Raw genomic sequence first — 21,193 nt, 5'->3', positions numbered from 1 at the left:
TCCCGACCTGGGACATACGGTACAGCAGGGTGTCATGGCTGACCGTATCAAAGGCCGCGCTAAGATCAAGGAGGATCACTGCCACTGATCCTCCTTGATCTAGGATTTTTCTGGCCTCCTCGGTGACCATGAGGAGGGCGGTCTCGATCCCATGTTTTGGTCTAAAGCCAGTCTGAGTGGGGTCCAGTAGGTGGTAATCTTTCAGGAAGTTTATTAACTGATGGTTTATATATTTCTCCAGGATCTTGCTAGCCCAGGGAAGCAGGGACATGGCACTGAGTATACGCTTATTGTACTGGCAGACTGTATTAGAAGCCAGGTGGACCACAGCGGGGTTGCCACCTTGGTCATGCTGGATTTAGCAGCGACCTTCGATACAGTCAAGCCCACGCGCATACTTCAATGGCTACAACATCTAGGTGTGGACTCCACAGCGCTTTATCTTCTTCATTCCTTCCTTACAGATAGGCTTCAAATTGTTAGCTGTGGTGAGTTCAGGGCCAAGGCATTTAGTTCACCGTGTGGGGCAGGCTCACTGCTCAGCCCTACTCTTTTTAATCTTTATGTCCCCCCCCTTGCAGCCTTGGTGAGGTCCTTTGGCTTCCAGGTATCATCCTATGCGGATGACACACACATTATTGTGTCAGTTATTAAGAGTTTGCCACATATTGCCGATGAATTTAAACAAGGCATGGCTGGTGCTAGAAGCTGGATGAGAGACAACTGTTTAAAATTAAATGTGGCTAAGACTGAGGCCATGGAGGGGTGGGGGTCGGAGGTGGCAAGGGTCCTGAGCAGAAATGGCCTCACTTGTTATCAGGTGTGTTTTGTTTATCTAAGAAAACATGCTTCTGTCAGAGATCCCCGGCCTTCTTTTTATAGAACTTCACCGAAGCAGTGTTTTCCGGAAAGAGAGTATGCAAAACTGGGCCACTTTCTTTTAGCATGCCCGGGCCTATTTTTAATCCCAATCCAACCCTGTCAAGTACCCGTTTCTATATCATCAGAACCTTAAGGAAAAAAATTCCTTTATTTCTGCAGAACTGTGTAAATCAGTCGCTATTATACCGATTACTTTGCAATTTGATTACTGCAATGCATTGCACTTAAATATCAACAACCCTTCTCCAAAGATACTCCAGCTTTGCAAAACACGATAGTGTGTCTTATTTTGGATACCCCAAGAATAGCTCTCAGTCAGGTATGGCCTTCGAAACCTTCACTGGCTGCCAGTCAGGAAACAATTGATTTTCAAAGCGAGCAGTTCAGTATTTCTGGCCTTAAAGGGATCTTTGTTTATCAAGTCGTCTTTTCAATGGTACACCACAAGTAGGGCTTTGAGATGAGCATCTAGTACAAAGGTAATTGTCCCTGGGTTTTGAAAGGCCAGATGGGGTGGTCACTCTTTTTCCCTCGCTGCTGCAAGACTACGCAATACTCTTTCTACTTGCATTGCAGAAATTGAGTCTTTTTCTTCTTTAAGAAACCATCCTAAAACGTTTCTATTTTCTTCCTAGTTCTTATAGTATAGCTTTTAAGCAGTAGGTACCTGTTTTCTTATCTTTCTCTAGCCCAGTTTACACGTAGCTCTTCTTTTTGTGATTGTTCCCAGCAGTGGGTCTTTGTCTCAGAACAGGACTTGGAGCTTTGATACCTTCAGGTTTAGTGCTCTTAATACATTCTATTTAATTTCATATCTACCTCTCATGGTGTCCTTGGAGAGTGAAGAGGAGGCTATGACAAAAGGAGCAGAGTCTCCTCATCTTTTGGACCCTTCCTGAAGCAGTCTCCTGGAGCCTCTCCTGCAGTCCTTGCAGTCTGATTTTCTGGCTGCCCTCTGGAGTTCTCTTGCACGTCTTTTGGTAGTATCTGCGGTCTTCTAGGGCAATGATATGCACAAGTCATAGGGGTCTGACTCGGGCTTATTTTTGCCACAGGCAGGTGACTTCACTAAAAGTGAAGGCATTCCGACAGGAAACAAGCTGACTTGTCTGCTAGTACTCAGGAAAATCAAGTGAAGTTACACCGATAAGGTTTGGAACGATTTTCAAAGGGAACAAGCAACACGAAGGAAGCCCTGTGAGTGAGGTTAAAATGAGGGCCTGTGGATCTGGCTATGCAGTGGACGAATTGGGCTAAATTTGGGTATATCTGAGAGCCACGTGAAGGGGCACTAATCACTACTGTTTTGTAGCACAATGCACCCACAGATACAAATATTGTTTCGCACAACATTGGTTCTGTTGCCCTTTAGGCGACATACTTCTAATAATGAGTACATGTAGTGACACTGCTCGCTCCTCAAAGTGCATCCAACAAAAAGCTGCTGGTATAACTCTCATTGGCAATCATTCTCGATTTCTGAAACATAGGAGACTAGGTGGGCCAGCAGAGCGATTCGGGCCTGCAGCCTTCAAGATGCACACAGTAAGGGCCTACAAGTCCCAGCATGCAAGCTTTTCTTGGGTTTGGCTAAAAGGACACACGTGGTATGAGGTCACTCAGCAGCTGTGGCCTTATTGACAACTCATGCCATGCATGCACTGATGTGGGAGGCTCACCTGACCAGAGAAGTAGCTTGTCGTGCGCATCTTCCTGGGAGCTCGAGTTCTGGGCCAGGGCGGTGGAGGTGAGGCCGTATGGCAGGTGGGACCCCAGGCAGGCGTTGTACTTCAAGGCTTCGCAGGAGGCCATCTTCTTGCACCGGTCAAAGTAGAAAGTCTCGTTGCCAGCTTGGACACCTGCTTGTCGAGGCAGCAGAAGCACCAACGCCCACAGCACCCAGAACCCCCTGCCCAGGACCTGCTCTCTCCTAGAAATTTTGGGGGTCCTCTTCTTCACGTGGGCAGGACCCCGGGGGTCCACAACTGCAAAAGTACAGAGTTTCTGGCTTATCTCAACCAGAAGTACAGCAGACCCCCAACAGTTCACCTTGTTTCCTGCTGGATGGTCTGAGTATCCCCGAAATCCAACGAGGTGTCTCCGGGGCTGGCCCTCTTCGTTTCCCATTGGAGGCTTGAAGAACCCAGCAAGTCCGGCTAGCCCCAGTCGCACCTCCTCGAGACCCGTCCGAGGTCCCGGGGGGACCCCTCCAAATCCTTCTGCCTTCTGGTAACATCACCCTTCTCTCTGGAGCCCAGGGATCCTACCAACCCACCGGGCCCTGTCCGTTCCACCTCACTCACCATAGGACGGTGTAAAGGGAACCCCAAAAGCCGTCTACAGCCTGCGCTGCATCCATCTCGCTACCCATCAGCGGGCCGATTCTCATCCTCGTGCCATCCAATGCTTCGAGGGGGGCGCAATAATCCTCAACAGGCCGGCGTGGGAAATCCGGGAAACCTCGGCCTCTCAGAGAGTCCTCCTGGCCAGGACATCCCCTCCAGTGTAGGATGGGGGCCTCCGGCCATCCCTTCACGCGTAGGATCGCCCCTCCTCCACTTCCAAGCTCAGTGGAACTTCAGGGCCAAACAGAGGTTTCTCTGTGCCATCCTCGCAGGTCCGCCCATAGGCACTTCCACGGAACCAGAAACGGCGTTCAAAAGCCAAGAAACGAGCTCTCGTTTTCCCCCTTCCTTACCACAGCACCCAGACATAATGAAGTAGTCGATGCAACCGGGTCTGGGACGCGACACCTTTGGGTCACCTGTAAAGTAACCTAAACCTGCGTGTAGTAACCTTGAACACAATAATTCCTTCCATACCAATGACTGAGTGCAATTATTTATTAATCGGCAAACATTGCTGATTGGAAGTAGCCGTGTTAAGTCATGCGAGCGCGTGCAAGGTGCCAGTGAGAGCTCCAAAGTGCCAAGCTCGGCAGGATGTGCCCAGGTACAGCGCCTCTTCCATCAATGAGGGCAAAAGGCTCGCGGTGCTACAAGTGAGGCGGGCTATTATTTGGGCGCGTGGCACGGTGTTTGCGTCTGTGGCTGCACAACTGAACAGCTGCGAGGGTGGCCATTTAAATTTAAAAACGGGGTTGGTCTTAAATTTCAGGTGAAAAGCAGTAGTTAAGAAAAATATTTAGGCTGCTGGTAATGCAAAATGGTTAATTTCAGGGCCAAGCAAATTATAGCCCGTGGCGACTTGAGTGAAATGGAGAGGGCCTGGCCCTGCCTGGTTTGTGTCTTGAGGCACAACCGCGCAAAATTGTATCTGCGACACGGGACGACAAAGTAAACACATTAAAAGATAGCAGAAACAACATTTTCTAAAGTAATACAATACATCTACTGGGCTGCCGCATATTCTTAACTTCTGCCGCACTCTCGATATTTTCCATTTTTTTAAAGATGCAGGTTGAAACGGGAGCTCTCGCAAACATAAAGAGAAACCAGCGTGAATTCGGTATACTTTACTCCCATGAAATAAAACACATTAATGCATACGGAAATGTTAAAGCAAGTGGGGTCGAGTCTCTTCCCCGCCTCCCTCCCGGGGTGCCGTTCTTACCTGCTGGACGGGGGTGTTGGGCCCCAGAAACCTGCTGGAACCATTTCGGTAGGGTGAGGGGGCCAGGAGCCGGGTCCGGGTGGAGTGCAGCCGCCGCGCTGAGTCTGTGTCCGGGCTCCGGGGGCGGGGAAGGAGGAAGGCGGCCATGAGGAAACAAGCGGGAGGGGGCGGGAAAGGGGGAGGAGAGACGGAGCACGAAGGAACAGATTCGACGGCCGGGAAGGCGGGCACCAAGAAACAAGCGGGAGGGGGCGGGAAAGGGGGAGGAGAGACGCTGACGACGGAAGGCGGGTGCCGGCAATGCCGGACCAGACACGGGGGCGTTCCCGGCGTCGTGTGACGTCGGCAAAAGCCAAAGAATCTCGGGAACGCCCCCGTGTCTGGTCCGGCATTGACGGACGCCTCTCTGTTCCAATGGCTAGCCTCCATTTATGGAGCTAGCCAATGAAGCAGAGAGGCGTGTTCAAGTCACCCATACTAGAAACTACAGATTTCTCTGGAGGAGGAGCCTAACGGCTCCGCCCCCCAGCGAAACCTAAAAAAGGGAAAAAGCCAAGCTCAGTGCTTCAGGATCCTGTTACCAGGAGCTAGAAATAAGAACGGGTCTAACCATCACCTGTGGCGTATAATGACACAAAGGAGGAAAGGTGAAGTCATTTAAGGCACAATTACAGTTTTTTTAACTCTCAGGTCTATGGCAGCCTATCTGCTAACATTGCCTTTTGTTCCCTATCTTTTCATTTTTTTTAAAGGGTTTATGATACATATTTGTAGTCACTTTTTGATAATGGACTGACTTATTGGTTTGATTGGGTCTTTTTTTAAATGAAAAAGAAACATAATTTGACCATTTTCTCCTGCTAATAAGCTGCAAAAAGTGTCTCTCTATTTAAGTGTACTCTTCTACTGAAAAACTTTGCATGAACACATATCTGTATGCTTTCCTATAGATGTTTGTAAAGTGCTCAGGAACATGTGTGTGGGTAAACAATATTCAATGTACCACATGAAATAAATTAAGGACGTCCACCGTAAAGGCATTTGTGATAAGCTGTGCAAGGGACAAATGATAGTTTTTGCAAGAAATAAAAAATAAACGGCTAAACAAATGTAAGCAGAATTCTGTTTTTGCTGGCGCCATAGATGCTCACATGTGGATACAAAAAAAGAAGCCTTGTTCATAGGTGTAGAATTATGGGCGCTCCAAACCTCTAGGTGTGTGTATGTAGGTAAACATCAGGATTTGTGGGTGCAAAGTATTTGTCCCCAAAAGCAGGTGAATGATTGATAATAAATGTTGAATTCAGCTCTCCAAGTCGAATTATATGCAATGGGACAAAAAGCTTGATGCATGCGTTGGTTTTCAATTTCCCTGTGTGGGAATTTAAGAACTTATGTAGCCTAGATCCATCATGGTATTTTGTTTTTTAATCAAGCGCATCTCGTCATTTTACATGTAGATATCCCATTAAATCCCCCCTATCTAATAATATATTGCACTTCACAGTCCACAACTGTAAATACCCGGTGTTAGTAATAGCCAAATTATTTGTACTTAATTTGCTGACATTGTGGAGGCCAATTTGCTTTGTAGGGACCTATCTTGTGACCCAAGGATCACAGGAGATGTCAGCAGTGAGCATTTAACTCAGTGAGCAATCTTTTAATGTTTCCTTCAGTGTCAAGTTTTTGATGTGTGCACACAGCTTCAAACTTGGAGATGTAGCTATGTTTTTATCCTATCAAGTATGGATCTGTGAAAAAAGGCTCTAAATATGGTGGGAATGGGAAAGGGTAGGAGGGAACTGTCAAGAGAAAGTAGGGGAGATCATTAATTCGGAGTTTCTGTAGAATTAAAAAAAAAGTAAAACTGATCACGGATGCTTCTTACCGTCTATTTCCAAACAAGTATCCTAGCACGCCTCCAGTTCCAAGTCCAGTCCAAAACCCGGGACCAGAGTTAGCATTATGTGGACGGTTCCCGAAAGCATTTCCAAATCCAGCACCACTGCCCAAACCTCCGAAGCCAGCTGATGCCCCTAGAGTCAAACAAAATTACAAGAACATTAAATGAAAGCACCTGATTTCCCTATATTCTTCCTGGGTGGGACGTATTTCTAGCATTGATTTGATGAAACTGGAGCAAACTACGAATTTTACCACTCATCTGACTGAATTAATGAGACAGGAAGCCGACTACTTGGGGAAAATGTATCCTGATAGATATATGTGAAACTGAACAGCAAAAATAAATGCATACAATAACAGCAATCAGTTATTAAATAATTATGGTCATGTCCTGAACAAAATCATAATAGGTTTCCAAAAATGGCTCTTGCATATGCAGGAAGGAGATTCGACATTCATGCCATTTCAGTGGCAAGAGCTTAAGTTCCAAATCAGAAAACTATTTGTTCACTTCCTATATGCTAACCTTCACTTTTTTGGGAGTAAAAACTGCGGATTTAATCATGTTTTCCAAATCATATACCGTAAGAAATCTATTGTTCCTTCAATCTGACCCGGCATACGCCACAACTGGGTTCTCCTAACAGAGGTCAACTTGTGCATAATGTAGTGCAGAAATGCAAATAGTCAATTTGCTTCAAAATAATTGCAAAATTTACAGTGAATATTATGGTGCCGTCTGCCAAATTAGTTTTTTTTTGGACAGGAAATTATGTGAAACACTTACAGGTCAAAAATAACCAGGAGATTATGTGGGTAATAAGCAACTCAATACCCGCACAAAACGGAGCCACGTTTTTGGCCTAATTCATATTTAAATGGTTAAATGTATTTACATGGAGTCACAGGAATGCACACTGCCCTTGTGCCACATAATGAAAGCTAACAAACGAAAATCAAATAAACGTATTTTTATGTGGTACAATCATACTGGATGTGATCGTGCAACAAACAGTGGAACCTGTATGTGAAACCGAATGTCTCCCTTAGCCTAAAAGCATAAATACACTGCAATGCAGTTAGCTGACCTCTGTCTTCACGATTATTGTGGATGCACATATTTTATTTATGAGAGAGGCCAGAAAGTTAAGTCAACATGTATGGGTTTAAAGAGATGAGATGATGGAAAAGTCAAGGGTTAATATTTGTGATTGGCTGCAAAAATGGGCAACACACATGTCCAGGTTCACAACTAAAGACATCCTTCACATGATGGGAGTGACATAGGTCCACGTTACAGCATGCACTATGGCGATCCAGGCTTATCCATATGCTCAGCTCCCTACTTGAGCCATTGCATCGGGTGGCCAAATAACTAGGGACTCTCATCACTAGGTTTGAAGCCTCCTGTTGTACTATGGAGTAACTTTATGAATATAATCATGTAAACTGTTGCTTTGTTAAAAAAAAGTGTACATAAAGCACAACTGCTTGTGGTATTTTGTCAGAGTGCTTCTTTAAATCTGGTCCTAATAGCACCTCGAATAGGAAAACAAATACGAAAATAAGTATTCCACATTTGTAAAGAAGTTCCCCAATTGGTCAGTGCTCCCATTCGAGCGTTTTAAACGACTGATCACCTAATCTTAAGGTAGTGCTGGCAATACATATTTTCAATGAAGAAAGCTATGGTAAACACAATAAGTTTGGTTTGCGGAGTCACTGCTTGGTGAAAAAAAATGAAGGTGGAGACTGTGCACTACGATCTGAGATGTTAAACTATATCTCCTAGAGGAAAACATAAGCAGAAGTTTGGTATTTCAACAATTACTGGCACTCTCAACCACGGACTTCATAGCAATCTTCTGGGGTCTGCACTTCCGGTAAGAGAAACAAGCATTTGCAATGCAATAGGTCTCGCATTTATGAGAGTTTGAGCTATCGGCATTGTAAATGAAAATGCCTTTTGTTTGTTGTTTTTAAAATAGATAAATAAAAGGCATTGTCATTTACAATGACAATATCTTAAACTCTCGCAAATGCGAGACCTATTGCATTGCAAATATGTTTGATGCCTGTATTAATAATTTTTTTCGATAAAGCGTTATGGAGAGAGCGTGTCCTGCTTGCAACAGCAGGCAGGACAAAGCTATTTGAGAAAATAGTGCTTGGAGGCTATAATTAAAGCTGGCGAGTACCAACATGTAACAGGGGGTATCGCCATGGGAGGTTACAAAATGAGGCAAGGCGGTACTAAAGAGGGACTACTAATCTTATTGACCAATGAACAGCCACAGTTTACAGCGGACAGTGACGCAAGCCAATGAAAAATATGGGCGGAGAGTGGGCAGAGCTTCAAGTCCCTACCTGAATACATCATGCCTCGCAAAGCAGCTCATGCGCTGCCCAGGCTGCACCTAATAACAGACAGCAGTCCCAAAGGCCATCTCAAATATTAAATGAGTGCAAAAGTTTTCAATTAAACGTCGCAGTGTACGCAACATGGCTGTCACTAAATGGGAGCCCCACAAAGCAATGTTAATAAGGATATGCAATTAAATGGGGGCCTTCTTTTTGGTGAATATAGTTATAGAGTATTCCTGTATTTTATTTAATTCCACAGGTACGCAGCAGTTGCCTCTGGACCCAAGGTGAAGATGAAACCAGGCTCATTATGTCTACTTAAAATTGTGGTCTCTCCAGAAAGGAAAGAAGAATGCTTACATTTTTAAGTTCCACCGAATCTTAAGGCCATTGACCATCTCTACAGTGTTCATAAAGCTATACATATTTTATTTTAAACTGGCGAGCTGCAAAGCTCCAGGATATACTCCACCATTTACATTTCACAGAGTATGTCTAGTGGTTGATGGTACACGCTGCTTGGGTAACAAGTACAACAGTGATGGTGAGTGTAATTCTATTTCCATTTGTGGGGTTGTGATTTTAATTGGTTCCTGGCATCCCCTAGAAGCACAGATAATACATTTATCACATCCTCAGCAGTCATACTCTGTTTTGGAATGCCATCTTGCTGAAGCAAGATGTTCTGCAGGCAAGAAAGCCTCCAGTTGTTTCATGATTGCAAGAGTCCTAGCAGTATCGGTAGGACTGTACCTTTGAAATCAGACGTGGATCCTGGCGATGGTATACCTGTGAAATCAGATGAGTATTCTGGTGGGGGAGTACCTGTGAAATCGGATTTGAATCCCGGTGGTGGTGAACCAGTTGCAAATCCAGTTGGAGGTGCACCAGTGTAATCAGGTGAAAATCCTGGTGGTGGTGGGCCCTGATAACTCGGACCATACGCGTTCTGATGCCCAGTGCCATCAGCGAATGGCTGTTGTGGCTGCTGCCCGCCACTCAGAAACATCTTATAGATACCAAAGGCTATGGCAAGAAATATTATAATGACAATAGCTCCGCCTCCCTCTGAAGAAACTGGGGAATTCTTATAACTGGGGAAACCAGAGCCAAAGCTGCTGCCTCCACCGCCATAGCTGCTCTTGCTTTTCCTCTGGCCTTCTTCAGTCAGGTCCAATCTATACTCCAGACCACAAGAGCCACGTAACACATACGGGTCATTTGGATAGTCAAAGCCTTCACAGCTCACTTCAAGCTTTCCAAAGCGATATGAATTGTCCATGTCTGCTTTACATTCCCACTGAAAATACATAAATAGAAATGTATATTAAAAGTCACTATCTTAAACAAATAATACTTTAACAAATTCATACTTTTCACTAACTGGAAATACATTTGACATCTCATTCATAGGAGTATTTAAAGCCCACGTTGAGAGCCCAAGCGACATCAAAAGTGTGATGTCCAATAGAAAGGAAGCACAAGGTACCATTATAAGCACTATATAGACGTCTTACGATCAGTAAGGAAATCACATATTTGAAAGCCACAACATTATTGTTGTCACACAGTCAGGCTGGAACTGTAGAGTCAACAGAAACAGTGCCATTCGACCTCCAATGAGATTACTTGGTTTCTGACAACTTGGCTGTGAGCCTGGACAGGAGAGATGGTGGCTCTGAGCCGATGGGTAGTTTCCACCTAGCAAAAGGGCCGACTATGTACCTGGATACCCTCCCGCTACCTTTTTTGGTCTGTTTGATGTCTGGGGAACCCCTACAAGAAAGGTCTTTCTCACCAGAAAATATTTAGTATCCTGTAACATGAGTTGCAACCTTAGTACACTGTAACATCTTTAGTGATTATGTATGGTAGCGATTCTTATATAAAGTGCTCAGTCATAGGTTCTGGTCTTGTTTGCACTGACAAATAAATAAATACAAATAAATGGGCCCTAATGCAAGCAAAAACAATAGTCTATAGGCCACCCGTTCAGTAACAAAATGAGGTGCAGGAACCGCAGAAATCTCTAGACCCTGTTACTACTGCACCTGCTTTACTAATAATACAATTAACTATTTAGGAAGGGGCTTTGCACACCAGCATTTTCAACATTCCTCACACAAAGTTTGTTTCAAAGATCATGTGAGTGCGAAGTTCTAAATTGCCTGGCATCGGCTGTAAATCTATGGAGGTTAAGATACATATGCAGACTTTTGAGTTCTGGGCTACATTCGACGCCGTGGTCTTTTGAGGAATCAATGGTGTCCTCCTGACTGAAAATTTACTCTCCATTCTGGGCTCACTGAAGGACCTAAAATCATCTGCTTTTGAAGGCCATTTTAATTTCAAAAGAACTGACTGTATCCCACACCACACCCTCGTTTTGTCACTCCGTTGATTACAGGTCACAACCTCGCCCCTGTAGCCCCTTCTCATTGTGCTATACCCGAGTGTAGAATTCTTGAGCTACTACATAGTATATGGGACTTTCTATACGATTTTTGAGCTATGCATCAATAAGCATCATTATCTCCCGCTAGCTCATGCTGGTAGTTTACATGTTCTTCACCTGGTATGAAAGGTTGGGGGCACGTGTTCAAAATATCACAAATTATACAATGAATCAGGTGGACACATTCACTTACACATACCTAAGCTCACCCACTTAGCAATTAAGATACATCTGTAGAATTAGCCTTTTAACGTCTCTTACATATTTAAGGCACTTTACTGCTGGCATTATGAACTGAACATCTGTTGTAACTTCAGCTTTTGTAGAATAGGTTTTTGATGCTGCTTAGGTACTCAAGAATTGTATAATTGCTGACAAGCTGAGTTTATTATCTACTGTAAGTTTTTGCTGGAACTGTGTTCCTCTCACGTTTTTTACATTCTTACATTTTATTCTGAATATATAGTTTAGTTCTAATGAAGGAGCATGAACAAAAAACAGGCATTTGAAAAGGCTAGTCCTATGTCCCCACGAATAGGCTCAATAGCTTCCTCTGTACCCACATTTTTAAGAACCTTGTAAAAGAAACAAGCAATGTCCTCTGGTTCACAGGTCCATTCCCATGTTTAGATTCTGATCAAAGTTCTGTTGCAACGACTCCAAAACACGCTGAGCTATTCTGCAGCAGCAGGCAGAAATGGTCTACCTAAGATGATTTTTTTTTTAAAAACGATTTTTATTGCAGCATCAAAGTTACACAGCTTACACATTTCCCATCCAGTCTGCACACTTAGCCCACCCCCCGATCGTTCCGCCTGCATCACACGGCCATTCAGCCCACATCCCGGAGGCTGGGCGGCAAAAATCTTCGACCTGGGATGGCGCTAAGTGATAGAACAATTATGTACACAACAATTCAATATCCATCATGGCCGGCCCATCAGATGTCGCTGCTTTTCCAATATCTATTCCCCCCCCCCTCCCCCAACCCCAAACCGATATCACCCCCCTCTGGGGAAGCTCCAAGGTATAACGATTCAGAGCAGTACCCTCCCTCCCCCCAAGGAAACAGGGTAGAGTCAGCCCGCTTAACTGCAGCAGCTCGTGGTCTTCGCGCACTATGATCGTTTTCTAATCTCCCTAGGAGCCCCCCCCCCTCGCCCACCCTCTCCCACCCAGTCCCTGAGAAAGACAAAACAAAAACCCCCTGGTGTGTGCCTACTGCCGGAATATTAAATCGTGGTGCAGGAGCTAAGGGAACAACACCCAGGCACCTGTGCGCCATCCCGGAATGCATCACTCGCTTCACTCTTCCCCATTCTCCTCCTGCGACCTGTAGTCCTCAAACGCTTGCACTAGACATTCCCACGCTCGTGCCACCTCCAGTTCCCTCTCATCCGCTGTGCGCGTTGCCTGTCTAAGCCGGATCATACTTTCAGTCTTGGCCCATTTACTCAATTCCACCGCCCACCGCCTACTAGAAGGGCCCTCAGCCGACTTCCAGCGCCATGTCAGTTCTCTCTGAGCCAGTATTAACCCCAGGTCAATAAACTTATTGGTAACCTTCGTCTTCCTCGTGTGGGGAAACCATAGCAGTAGGCAGGCGGCTTTATCAAAAGTCACCTATCTCTCTGTTACTTCGTTCAGGAGCTCACCCACATCTGTCCAGTATGATCCCAGTTTCGGGCAATCCCAGAACATATGGTCCAGTTCCGCCCCCAGAAGAAGACACCTGGAGCAAGCCGCCCCCTCCACTCTGAAATGCCTCCGTATCCTACCCGGAGTAAGATAGGCCCTGTGGACCACAAAAAAATGCACCTGCTGAAAGCGCGCATTTCTGCAGCCCTTCCCTGCCCTCTGCAGGAGATGGCCCCATGTTGCATCCGGGATGGGCTTCCCTATACTTTCCTCCCACTTCTGCTTCAGACCAGGAAGGGTCGACAGTCCTTCCCGGAGCATGCGCGATTGGAGACACGTGATCGCTTTGACCGTCCCCGCAGCCATCACAACATACTGGCAAACCAGTGTGGTCGCCGGTTCTCCCTGCCCTTCGCCCCAGTGCCTCCTAATCGCTGCCGTAACAGCCATGTGCAAGAGGAAATGCCCTGCTGGTACCCCAAACTGGTCCTGCACCGCCTGAAAGGGCAATAGTTCCCCCTCAGCGTACAAGTCGCCTGTCACCTGGAGTCCTAACTCTTCCCATTCCGAGAGGGGGGTCCAATCCCCTCCATGCGGTAGTGCCGTTAGCATGCCTAAGGGTATCTCCGGGGCATACGGGTGTACCACCCCCGCTCGTTTTCTCCTCGAGCGTCAGATCCCGAACATCCAGCCGCTGGTCCATAATAATATAAGAAAGGACATGTCTCGGGACCCTCTTTCCTCTGTGTTGGTCAGGACCCCGAAATTCCCTCGCAACTTGTTGCGTAAGGATCTGTAGCTGTGCCGCCAAATAATAAAGTTCGAAATCAGGGACCGCCATCTCTCCGTCGAGTTTCGGTCTATGCAAAGTGTCCAGTGCTACTCGTCTTCTCCCAGTCCCCCAGATGAATCCAGTGGTGAGGGTCCGCAGGTCCTTGAAGAACCGAGGTGGGACCCAGATAGGCAAGGTCCTGAAATAATACAAGAGGCGAGGCGAGGCAATGCCACCATTTTGAGCAGTGCCACTCTCCCCACCGCCGCCAGCGGAAGCGTGGCCCAGAACGCCATCGAGCCCCGCAGGGCTCTCATGCATCAACCCAAGTTCCCTTCCAGCAACCCCTCAGCCGTGTTATAGATCCTAACTCCCAGATAGGTGAACAGGAATCTTCCCAGATCACGTCCGCCGGTAACGGTGGTTGCGGCGTCCCCGCTCTCACCGGGAAAAGGCAAGTTTTACGCCAATTCACCTTGAGACCTGATAGGGCTCCAAACCCCGTAAGCGCATCCACTGCTCTCCTCAGTGCCCCCTCCGCGTCCTCCAAGAACAACAAGAGATCATCCGCGTAAAGCGAGATATGATGTCGCTCGCCTCGACACACGACCCCCTCATGTATCAGCCCCGACCGCGCTCGAATCGCCAATGGTTCTATCGCTAGGGCAAACAGTAGGGGTGACAGCGAGCACCCCTGTCGCGTACCTCTTTGGACCGGGTACGCAGAGGAGATCACCGAGCCCAGTCTCACCCTGGCAGTGGCCGAGGAGTACAACACCCTCGTCCAGCGCCGGAACCCAGACCCGAGGCCAAACCTCCCCAATACCTCGTCCAAGTAGCCCCATTCCAGACTATCAAACGCTTTTTCTATATCAATGGATAGTACCGCAGGCCAATCGCCCAGGTCCATCTCACCACCCAGTACTCGCACAAGCCGGCGGATATTAGCCGAGGTGTTCAGAGTGGGGATAAAACCAGCCTGGTCGCCGTGCACCAAGGACGTCATGTGCGGCTGCAGTCGGGTGGCCAGGATACGGCTCAAGATTTTATAATCTACCGTCAACATAGATAGCGGCCTATAAGAGGTCACATCCGTACTATCCTTACCCGGTTTCAGCAGGGGCACAACCAGCGCTTCCCTCATCGAGCCAGGCAGCCGACCCAGTTTCAACGCCTCATTATAGACTTCCAGTAACTTTGGCGCCAGGACGTCCACAAATTGGGCATAAAATTCAACCGGAAGGCCATCTACCCCCGGCGTTTTCCTCCGCGCCATGTGCTTGATAGCCCCCCTAACCTCCGCCAGTGTGCTCACATCGCCCAGGGTCTTAGCTTCCTCATCATCAAGCTGTGGAAAAGCGACCTCCGCTAGGTAATCGGAGAGATCAGTGCCCTCCAACTCCAAGCGGCTCTGGTACAGGGTCTCATAATACTTAGTAAAACGAGAGAGGATCGCCCCCTGTGAATAGACAGTATCCCCCGACTCCAACCGCACACTCAGTATCGCACACCCCCGTGGCTCTGGGTTTGCCAACAGCGTGCCCACCTTGTCGCCCTCTGCGTGGACCCTTGCCATGTATTGCCTATAGTCATAGCATCTCAGCCTCTCGGTCACCGAGGCCACTAATTCTTTAGCCTCCAGGAGTCGTGCCTGCAATGCCCCCCGTTCCGGTCTCTGCCTCTCCACCTCCCTTAATGAATCCTCCGCTTTCCTGACCTCTTCCAGTACCACCTTCCTTTCCCCAGTATGCTTCCCAATACATAGGCCTCTCATGACCACCTTGAATGCATCCCATTCCAATCCCCTAGTAGAGGCCGTTCCCCTATTAGTCGCAAAGTATGACTCCGTCCCCTCGCGGACCACAGAGTAGAAGACCTGATCTTCTAAGGCATCCGGGTTCAGTCGCCAATTGGGGATCGCTGTCCTCACCCTCTGCCATTGGAGGGAGAGCAGCTGGGGGTTGTTGTCAGAGATCGTCCTAGCTAGGTACTCAGTGTGCTTTACTAAAGAGGCGGTGGTGGGGTCACAGAGGATCGTATCAATCCTGACATGCAACTCGTGAAGAGCCGAGAAGGAGTAGTCCCTGTCCTCAGGTTGATGTCCCCGCCACACATCAATCAGCCCCCATTCAGCCTGCCAATCGCTCCTATGCTTCGCCACTCTGCGCACCGGGGATGTAATCAGTGGGGGGTGGGACCTGTCTAGGGTGACATCAGTGACAGAATTAAAATCGCCTCCCAAAATGACCTGCCCTGCCAGATACTGAGCCAATAGGCCCGAAATGGAGTCAAAAAAGCGTGGTTGATCAGAGTTCGGGGAGTAGATACAGCAGAGCGCCACTTCTCTACCATAGAGTCTTCCTGCTACCCCCACATATCTACCTTCCGGGTCAATCGTCTGGCTCGTCACCTGGAAGGGAATCCCCGCCCGCACCCAAATCAATACCCCCCTCGCAAAGGCTGAGTATGCTGTGCCAAACACTTGCCCCCTCCATCGCCTCTGGAGCGCCGCACATTCCAGCTTAGTAAGATGAGTCTCTTGTAGCATCGCAATCTGAACTCCACGGTGCACCAGGTATGCATGCACTTTGTGACGTCGGGACATGGTGTGAAGTCCCCGTACATTCCACGTGACGCACTTCAGCTCAGGCATCGTCCCCATTGCTACCCTTCAGACTCCGTGACTCAGCCACAGCTCCCCAGCACACACCAGCAACAAAAGTACCCCCCCCCCAAACACCCCCCAAAACCCCCAACACCCATTCCCCCAGGACAGGAACCAGCAACTGCGCATTTGCCCCCATCCAAACCTCCCACACCAAACGAACAAATCTACCCTGCAGTAGCCACTGCAGGCTGCCTTAAGGGCAGTAGGAGGGTGGTCGCGACCCGATAAGCGGCAGCCCTCGCCCCTTCCCTCCGCCCCATGATCCCCTCCCCAGTGGCCTGGGTCCGTTTACCGTGCACTAGAAGGATACCATGAAGTCCGTCGCCTGCCATAGGCGGTCGTACCCCGCACTGCACTCCGGGGGTCGAGCAAGTTACAAATAGTCTGCCGATCGGGGAGGCACCTCCGGCCCCAAATTACTATCAACATCTGAAATCTCAGTCCCAGACCGTCTCTTGTGGTCCTCAGATGCAGAACCTTCTGTGAGCATCTCCTTTCTCGATCCCGTGATGGTCGCCGTCGCCTCCAGGGCCCCTTGTCTGTCCGCCGCCAACTGTGCAAGCAGCTGGGCCTGCTGGGTCTTATGCCATTTCCGGAGCCGTTGAGATTGTCGCACCCTCGCCGGCTTAGGCCGGTCATTCTCAGATTTATGCCTGCGATCAGTACCCGCTCTGTAGGTCTCTAGCCAGGTCCAGGCCTCGTCAGGCGTTGTAAAAAACTGAGTCGAGCCATCCAGGATAATCCGTAATTTAGCCGGGAACAGTAAAGAATATTGGATCCCTTCGGTTCTGAGCTCCTACTTGATCGCTAGAAAAGAAGCCCTAGCCCTCTGGATCTCCTGGGTATAATCCGGGTAGATGGTCACCAAACTGTTCTCCACTTTGAATGGGCCCAGCGTTCGTGCATTCTGGATCAGCAGATCCCTGTCCTTGTAGTGGAGTAAGCGGGCCCCCACCGGCCTAGGAGGGCCCCCCAACGACGGCGGCCTGGCCGGGACTCTGTGTGCCCTTTCCAGCGTGAAGAAGGGGGAGAGGCCCTCCGGGGCCACTTGTGTCTTTAGCCAGTTCTCCAGATATGCGATCATGTCCGCCCCTTCAATTTTTTCTGGCAGGCCGACCACACGCACATTATTGCGCCTGTTCCTACTTTATGCATCCTCTGCCCTTTTTTCAAGAGCTGACAGTCGTTGCAGTGCTCCTTCCAACTTCCGCTCCACAGTTACCACCGCCGGTTTCAGTTCTTGCACCGTCGATTCAGTGTCCTTCACCCTGTCCACCAGCTTCGAGTGATCCGCCTTCAGGAGGCCCAACCCCGTCGCAACCTGTGCTATGTCATTATGGAAGGATTCTTTGGTTGCAGTAATGGCATCCAGAATCTGGTCTAGGCGCTTGCCCAGTCTTATTTCCACTTCTGAGCCCCCCATCGCCTCTTCACCCGTCAAGGCGACAGTCTGCGGTGCCTCGTTTCCTGCTGCAGTTCCAGGCTTCATCGCGCCAGCCTCACCCCACACAGTTCCGTGGAACAGCGCCTTTGGGAGTGACTCTCCGCTTCAGATGCATGCAGGGCTCCGCTATATTTCGGTCGTGCTTGCCGGTAGTTGCGCAGTTGGATCCTCCACAGTCACCTCCACTGTACCCAGAACAAGCCAAGCAGCCTCCGCTGTTTCACTATAGTCCTAGGCCCCCCCGAGAGCCAGGCAGACGCATGGGCACCAAACCGGTCATCAGTATCCTGCACGCACTCGGTTCTTGGTTCGCCAGTCCGCCCCAGGTCCCCAAGCACCTGCACCGGCTGGTCCCCAAAATCTCCACACTCCACCCCAGCCGGGAATCGAGGCTCCAGAGAGAGGCCCCCTTCGCCTCAGCCAGTCCAGGACCCGCACCTCGAACCCCTCCGTTAGCCCCCACCACCACCAGCTGGCGGCTCTTCGCCCAGGATCTCCCCGACCAGGCCGGGCACCCCACCAGTGTCGCCTCACCTTCCGTGGCCCCGCGGCCCTCTCCACGATCCCGTAGTCCCGGAATTCCTTGGGCAGCACCGCCCGTGTCCGGGGCCTCTCGGTTCTCCACACCACCGAGCACCAGCTACATGTGCCGTCCCAATAATTGGCCACGCAACAACCGTCCATGCACTCCGTGCGGTGAAGGAAGGTCGGGGCACCGCTTGTGCTCGGATGCGGGTGTCGGTCAGCCTGCGAACGAGCTAGCGCTCCCCATACGCCACTGCGTCCTTCCTAGGCTCTATGCGGCTTGGTGGTGTCCCGCCGGCACTCCTCTCCCCGGGCCTCACTCCAGGTCAGCAGCTATCAGAAGAGCTCTCGTCCGGGCCGTCCCGTATGTCGGCCTACCTTCCGGCCGGTTGGTCTTTTCAGCCACGCGGGTGGGCACCGCGTGGTTTCTCAATGCTCCTCCGGGGCTCTCCGTCTCCACCAGCACGAGTGGGCTCCCCCAGGCGAGCTCAATCGTCCAGAGGCAGCCCCGTCCAACCCGGGCGAGTCGCACCAGGGGCACCCCTCTCACTCGGCGGCCCTCCTCAGCCCAGCCGGGCGGTATACGCGATCACAAGGGGGGTCGCTGCAGGTCAACGCGGGCCTCCGGTCCCCTGCTATGTGTCGTGCTCACCCCTGGGCCACGGTGGTCAGGTACATTCCGCTCTTCGCCGCAGTAGCGGCCGGTGCAGGTGGGCTCTGGCCGGTCCGAAGGAAGTGGTCACTACCAACCAAGGCTTGCTCTGAGCCTCTGCCGGACTCCGATCCTCATCTAGGGGTCATCGCTGCTTCCCAAATGCCAGCCCGGCGTCCGCCATCTTGATGTGCAGGTCCGATCTCGCTAGCCACCAGGCGGCATCGGTTGTCCCCCGCAGCGGCCTCCTGTAGAGCGCAGAACTCTGCACTGGGCAGCCGCCGACCCTCTACGGCCTCGCCTCCGCTCAGTGGGCCGCAGATCTCAAGAGCAGGTCCGCTCCCCGCAAGGTTACCAGGAAGGGATCGCCGCCATTTTAGATGCTCCGACTCGGACTGCCCCAGCTCCGGTTCAGCAAGGACATCTCCGGTGTCTGATCTCCCCCAGCCAGGATGCCGGGCTCGAACTGTGCCGCCGGCGTTCCGACACGGATCCCACGGTCCCAGGCCAACTTTGACCCCGATTCTCAGGATTAATCAGGGGATCGGGCGCGGAGCTATCGGCTCACGCCGCCTGCTCCATCTGCGCCTAAGCCACGCCCACATGGTCTACCTAAGATGATCACCTCCCTCGGGGCATTATTGATACGGTTTCTGTCCTGGACTTTTGTGTGATAGCTGAATGGATTCTATGGCAGGACAAGAGGCGAGGATTATGCTTAACTTTCTTCACTTTATTTCAACAGCAGCCATATTCAACTCATGAAAAACTTCAAATCCCATGAACCGGAGGGAAAAAACAGGAACTGAAGTCCATCCAATCACCACATAAGAAACCCGTCATAGTCCCTTGTTGAGTCCCTTTCTTTCCTCAGACCTCATCTTGGAGATCTCAAGTTTGGTATCCAGTTCTGATGGAACTTTCTTGGGATTTTCCAATAGATCTCTCTCTGTTCCTGAATCTCCTGAGGGATCCTTCGGGTAATCCTCACCATCTGGTTCTGGAAGGTTCTCTGTGACGTATGGCATAGAAGATTACTGGAGAGGGTGTGGGAGGGAGGGGGGGTGGTCAATGGAAGGTCTCAGGACTTTCGAGCCAAGCTGCTGACCTCCTCTCAAAAGCCTGGGTGGACAGTACCATCAAACGCTATTGGTCCGCCTGGTCCAGATGGATGGGTTGGAGTCAGAGACACCTGGATCCCATGGGGAAAGAAACTGTCCACATCCTGAACTTGTTGGCCTCCCTAACCTCAGATGGACAGCCGTATAGGTCAGTCCACACCCTTAGCTCAGTTCTCTCGCCAGGGAATGCCCTAATTGATGGGCATTCAATAGGTGAACACCCTCTGGTTCGGAAATTACTCAGAGGCATCAGGTTATCGCTTCCTCTTGAACCGCGCTACTCTGTACTTTGGGACGTCAAAACGGTACTAAACCCATTTCTTTCTTGGCCACACAACAAGTATTTTTCCCAGAAGGAACTCTCAGCCAAATTGGTAACCCTGTTCTGCTTGGTCTCTTGCAAACATGTGTCAGATGACAGGGCTCTGGACATCACTGGTAGAATCTTGACCACCTATGGGGTTACCTTCCAGATTTCTAGATGTAGGAAAATTAACTCAAGTGTGGTTTCGTACTCAGCCTTTGCAGACACCCCCAAATTATGTGTGTTTAATGTATAAAGGCTTACGAAGCGATGACAGAGGAACGTCGACCTTCTGGAGAACGTAAACTCCCCATTTTGATTGCGAGATTACTCCAATGGACCTTTCAAGAAGATGGAACGGACACAAAATTCTTTGGAGCACTCTCCACCAAGGAGCTATGGCATCTAAAGTGTTGACCTTAGGGGCATGCTTAGAGGACATATTCAATGCAGTTAACTGGTCATCTGACTCAATGTTCAAACAAGTCTATTTTAAGCCACTTCCAAGTGTTGCAGCCCTAGTGGTCGACAAGCTTTGAACTAGCATAATCCTCGCCTCCAGTCCTTACATAGAATCTAACATTTCCTGGCTTTCGTAACGGAAAGTTTAAATTCTATTAAGGACATAGAGGCAAGGATTATCCCACCCACAGGTGAATGGCTAGCAAATTCCCACCCTGTACAAAGATACTGATTCAAAGAGATAGGACAATCTCAGAGTTAGGAGTAAGTAACCATGCTGACAACTCCAATTGGATTTAGACATTAAGTGTAACGCTTTGAATGCTATAACCACTGGTTGTTGATGTTCCACTGGTACATGACCTTCATTGTAAGATAGCGTGACTCATTGATTTCCTTTTCCCCACAGGAACTAAGTGAACAAA

The 21,193-nt window shown here is 49.4% G+C and overlaps 1 protein-coding gene across 6 annotated transcripts in view; it reads right to left on the bottom strand.

Annotated features, from left to right (window-relative positions):
- SARAF (store-operated calcium entry associated regulatory factor) overlaps positions 1-21,193 on the bottom strand; it is a 59,498-nt gene that overhangs the window by 16,705 nt on the left and 21,600 nt on the right. For 2 of the 6 annotated variants that reach the window (XR_015309339.1, XM_086961702.1), the window contains exons 3-4: positions 9,553-10,027; positions 6,347-6,494 (exon numbers count right to left, since the gene is read on the bottom strand). Coding sequence is in view for 3 of the 6 variants with exons in the window: in XM_086961702.1 (XP_086817828.1) it covers positions 6,347-6,494; positions 9,553-10,027 (623 nt within the window). In the remaining 3 variants the exon portion in view is untranslated. Of the gene's footprint in view, positions 1-6,346; positions 6,495-9,480; positions 10,028-21,193 lie in introns of all 6 variants that reach the window. The other 4 variants (XR_015309337.1, XM_086961700.1, XR_015309338.1 and 1 more) reach the window with 2 other exon arrangements.

Source organism: Lissotriton vulgaris, chromosome 3_1 (assembly GCF_964263255.1).
Source record: "Lissotriton vulgaris chromosome 3_1, aLisVul1.2, whole genome shotgun sequence".
In the NCBI taxonomy this organism is placed as follows: Eukaryota; Metazoa; Chordata; class Amphibia; order Caudata; family Salamandridae; genus Lissotriton; species Lissotriton vulgaris.
Note: the sequence above shows the minus strand (reverse complement) of the source record. Positions and strands in the feature narration are given on the sequence as shown.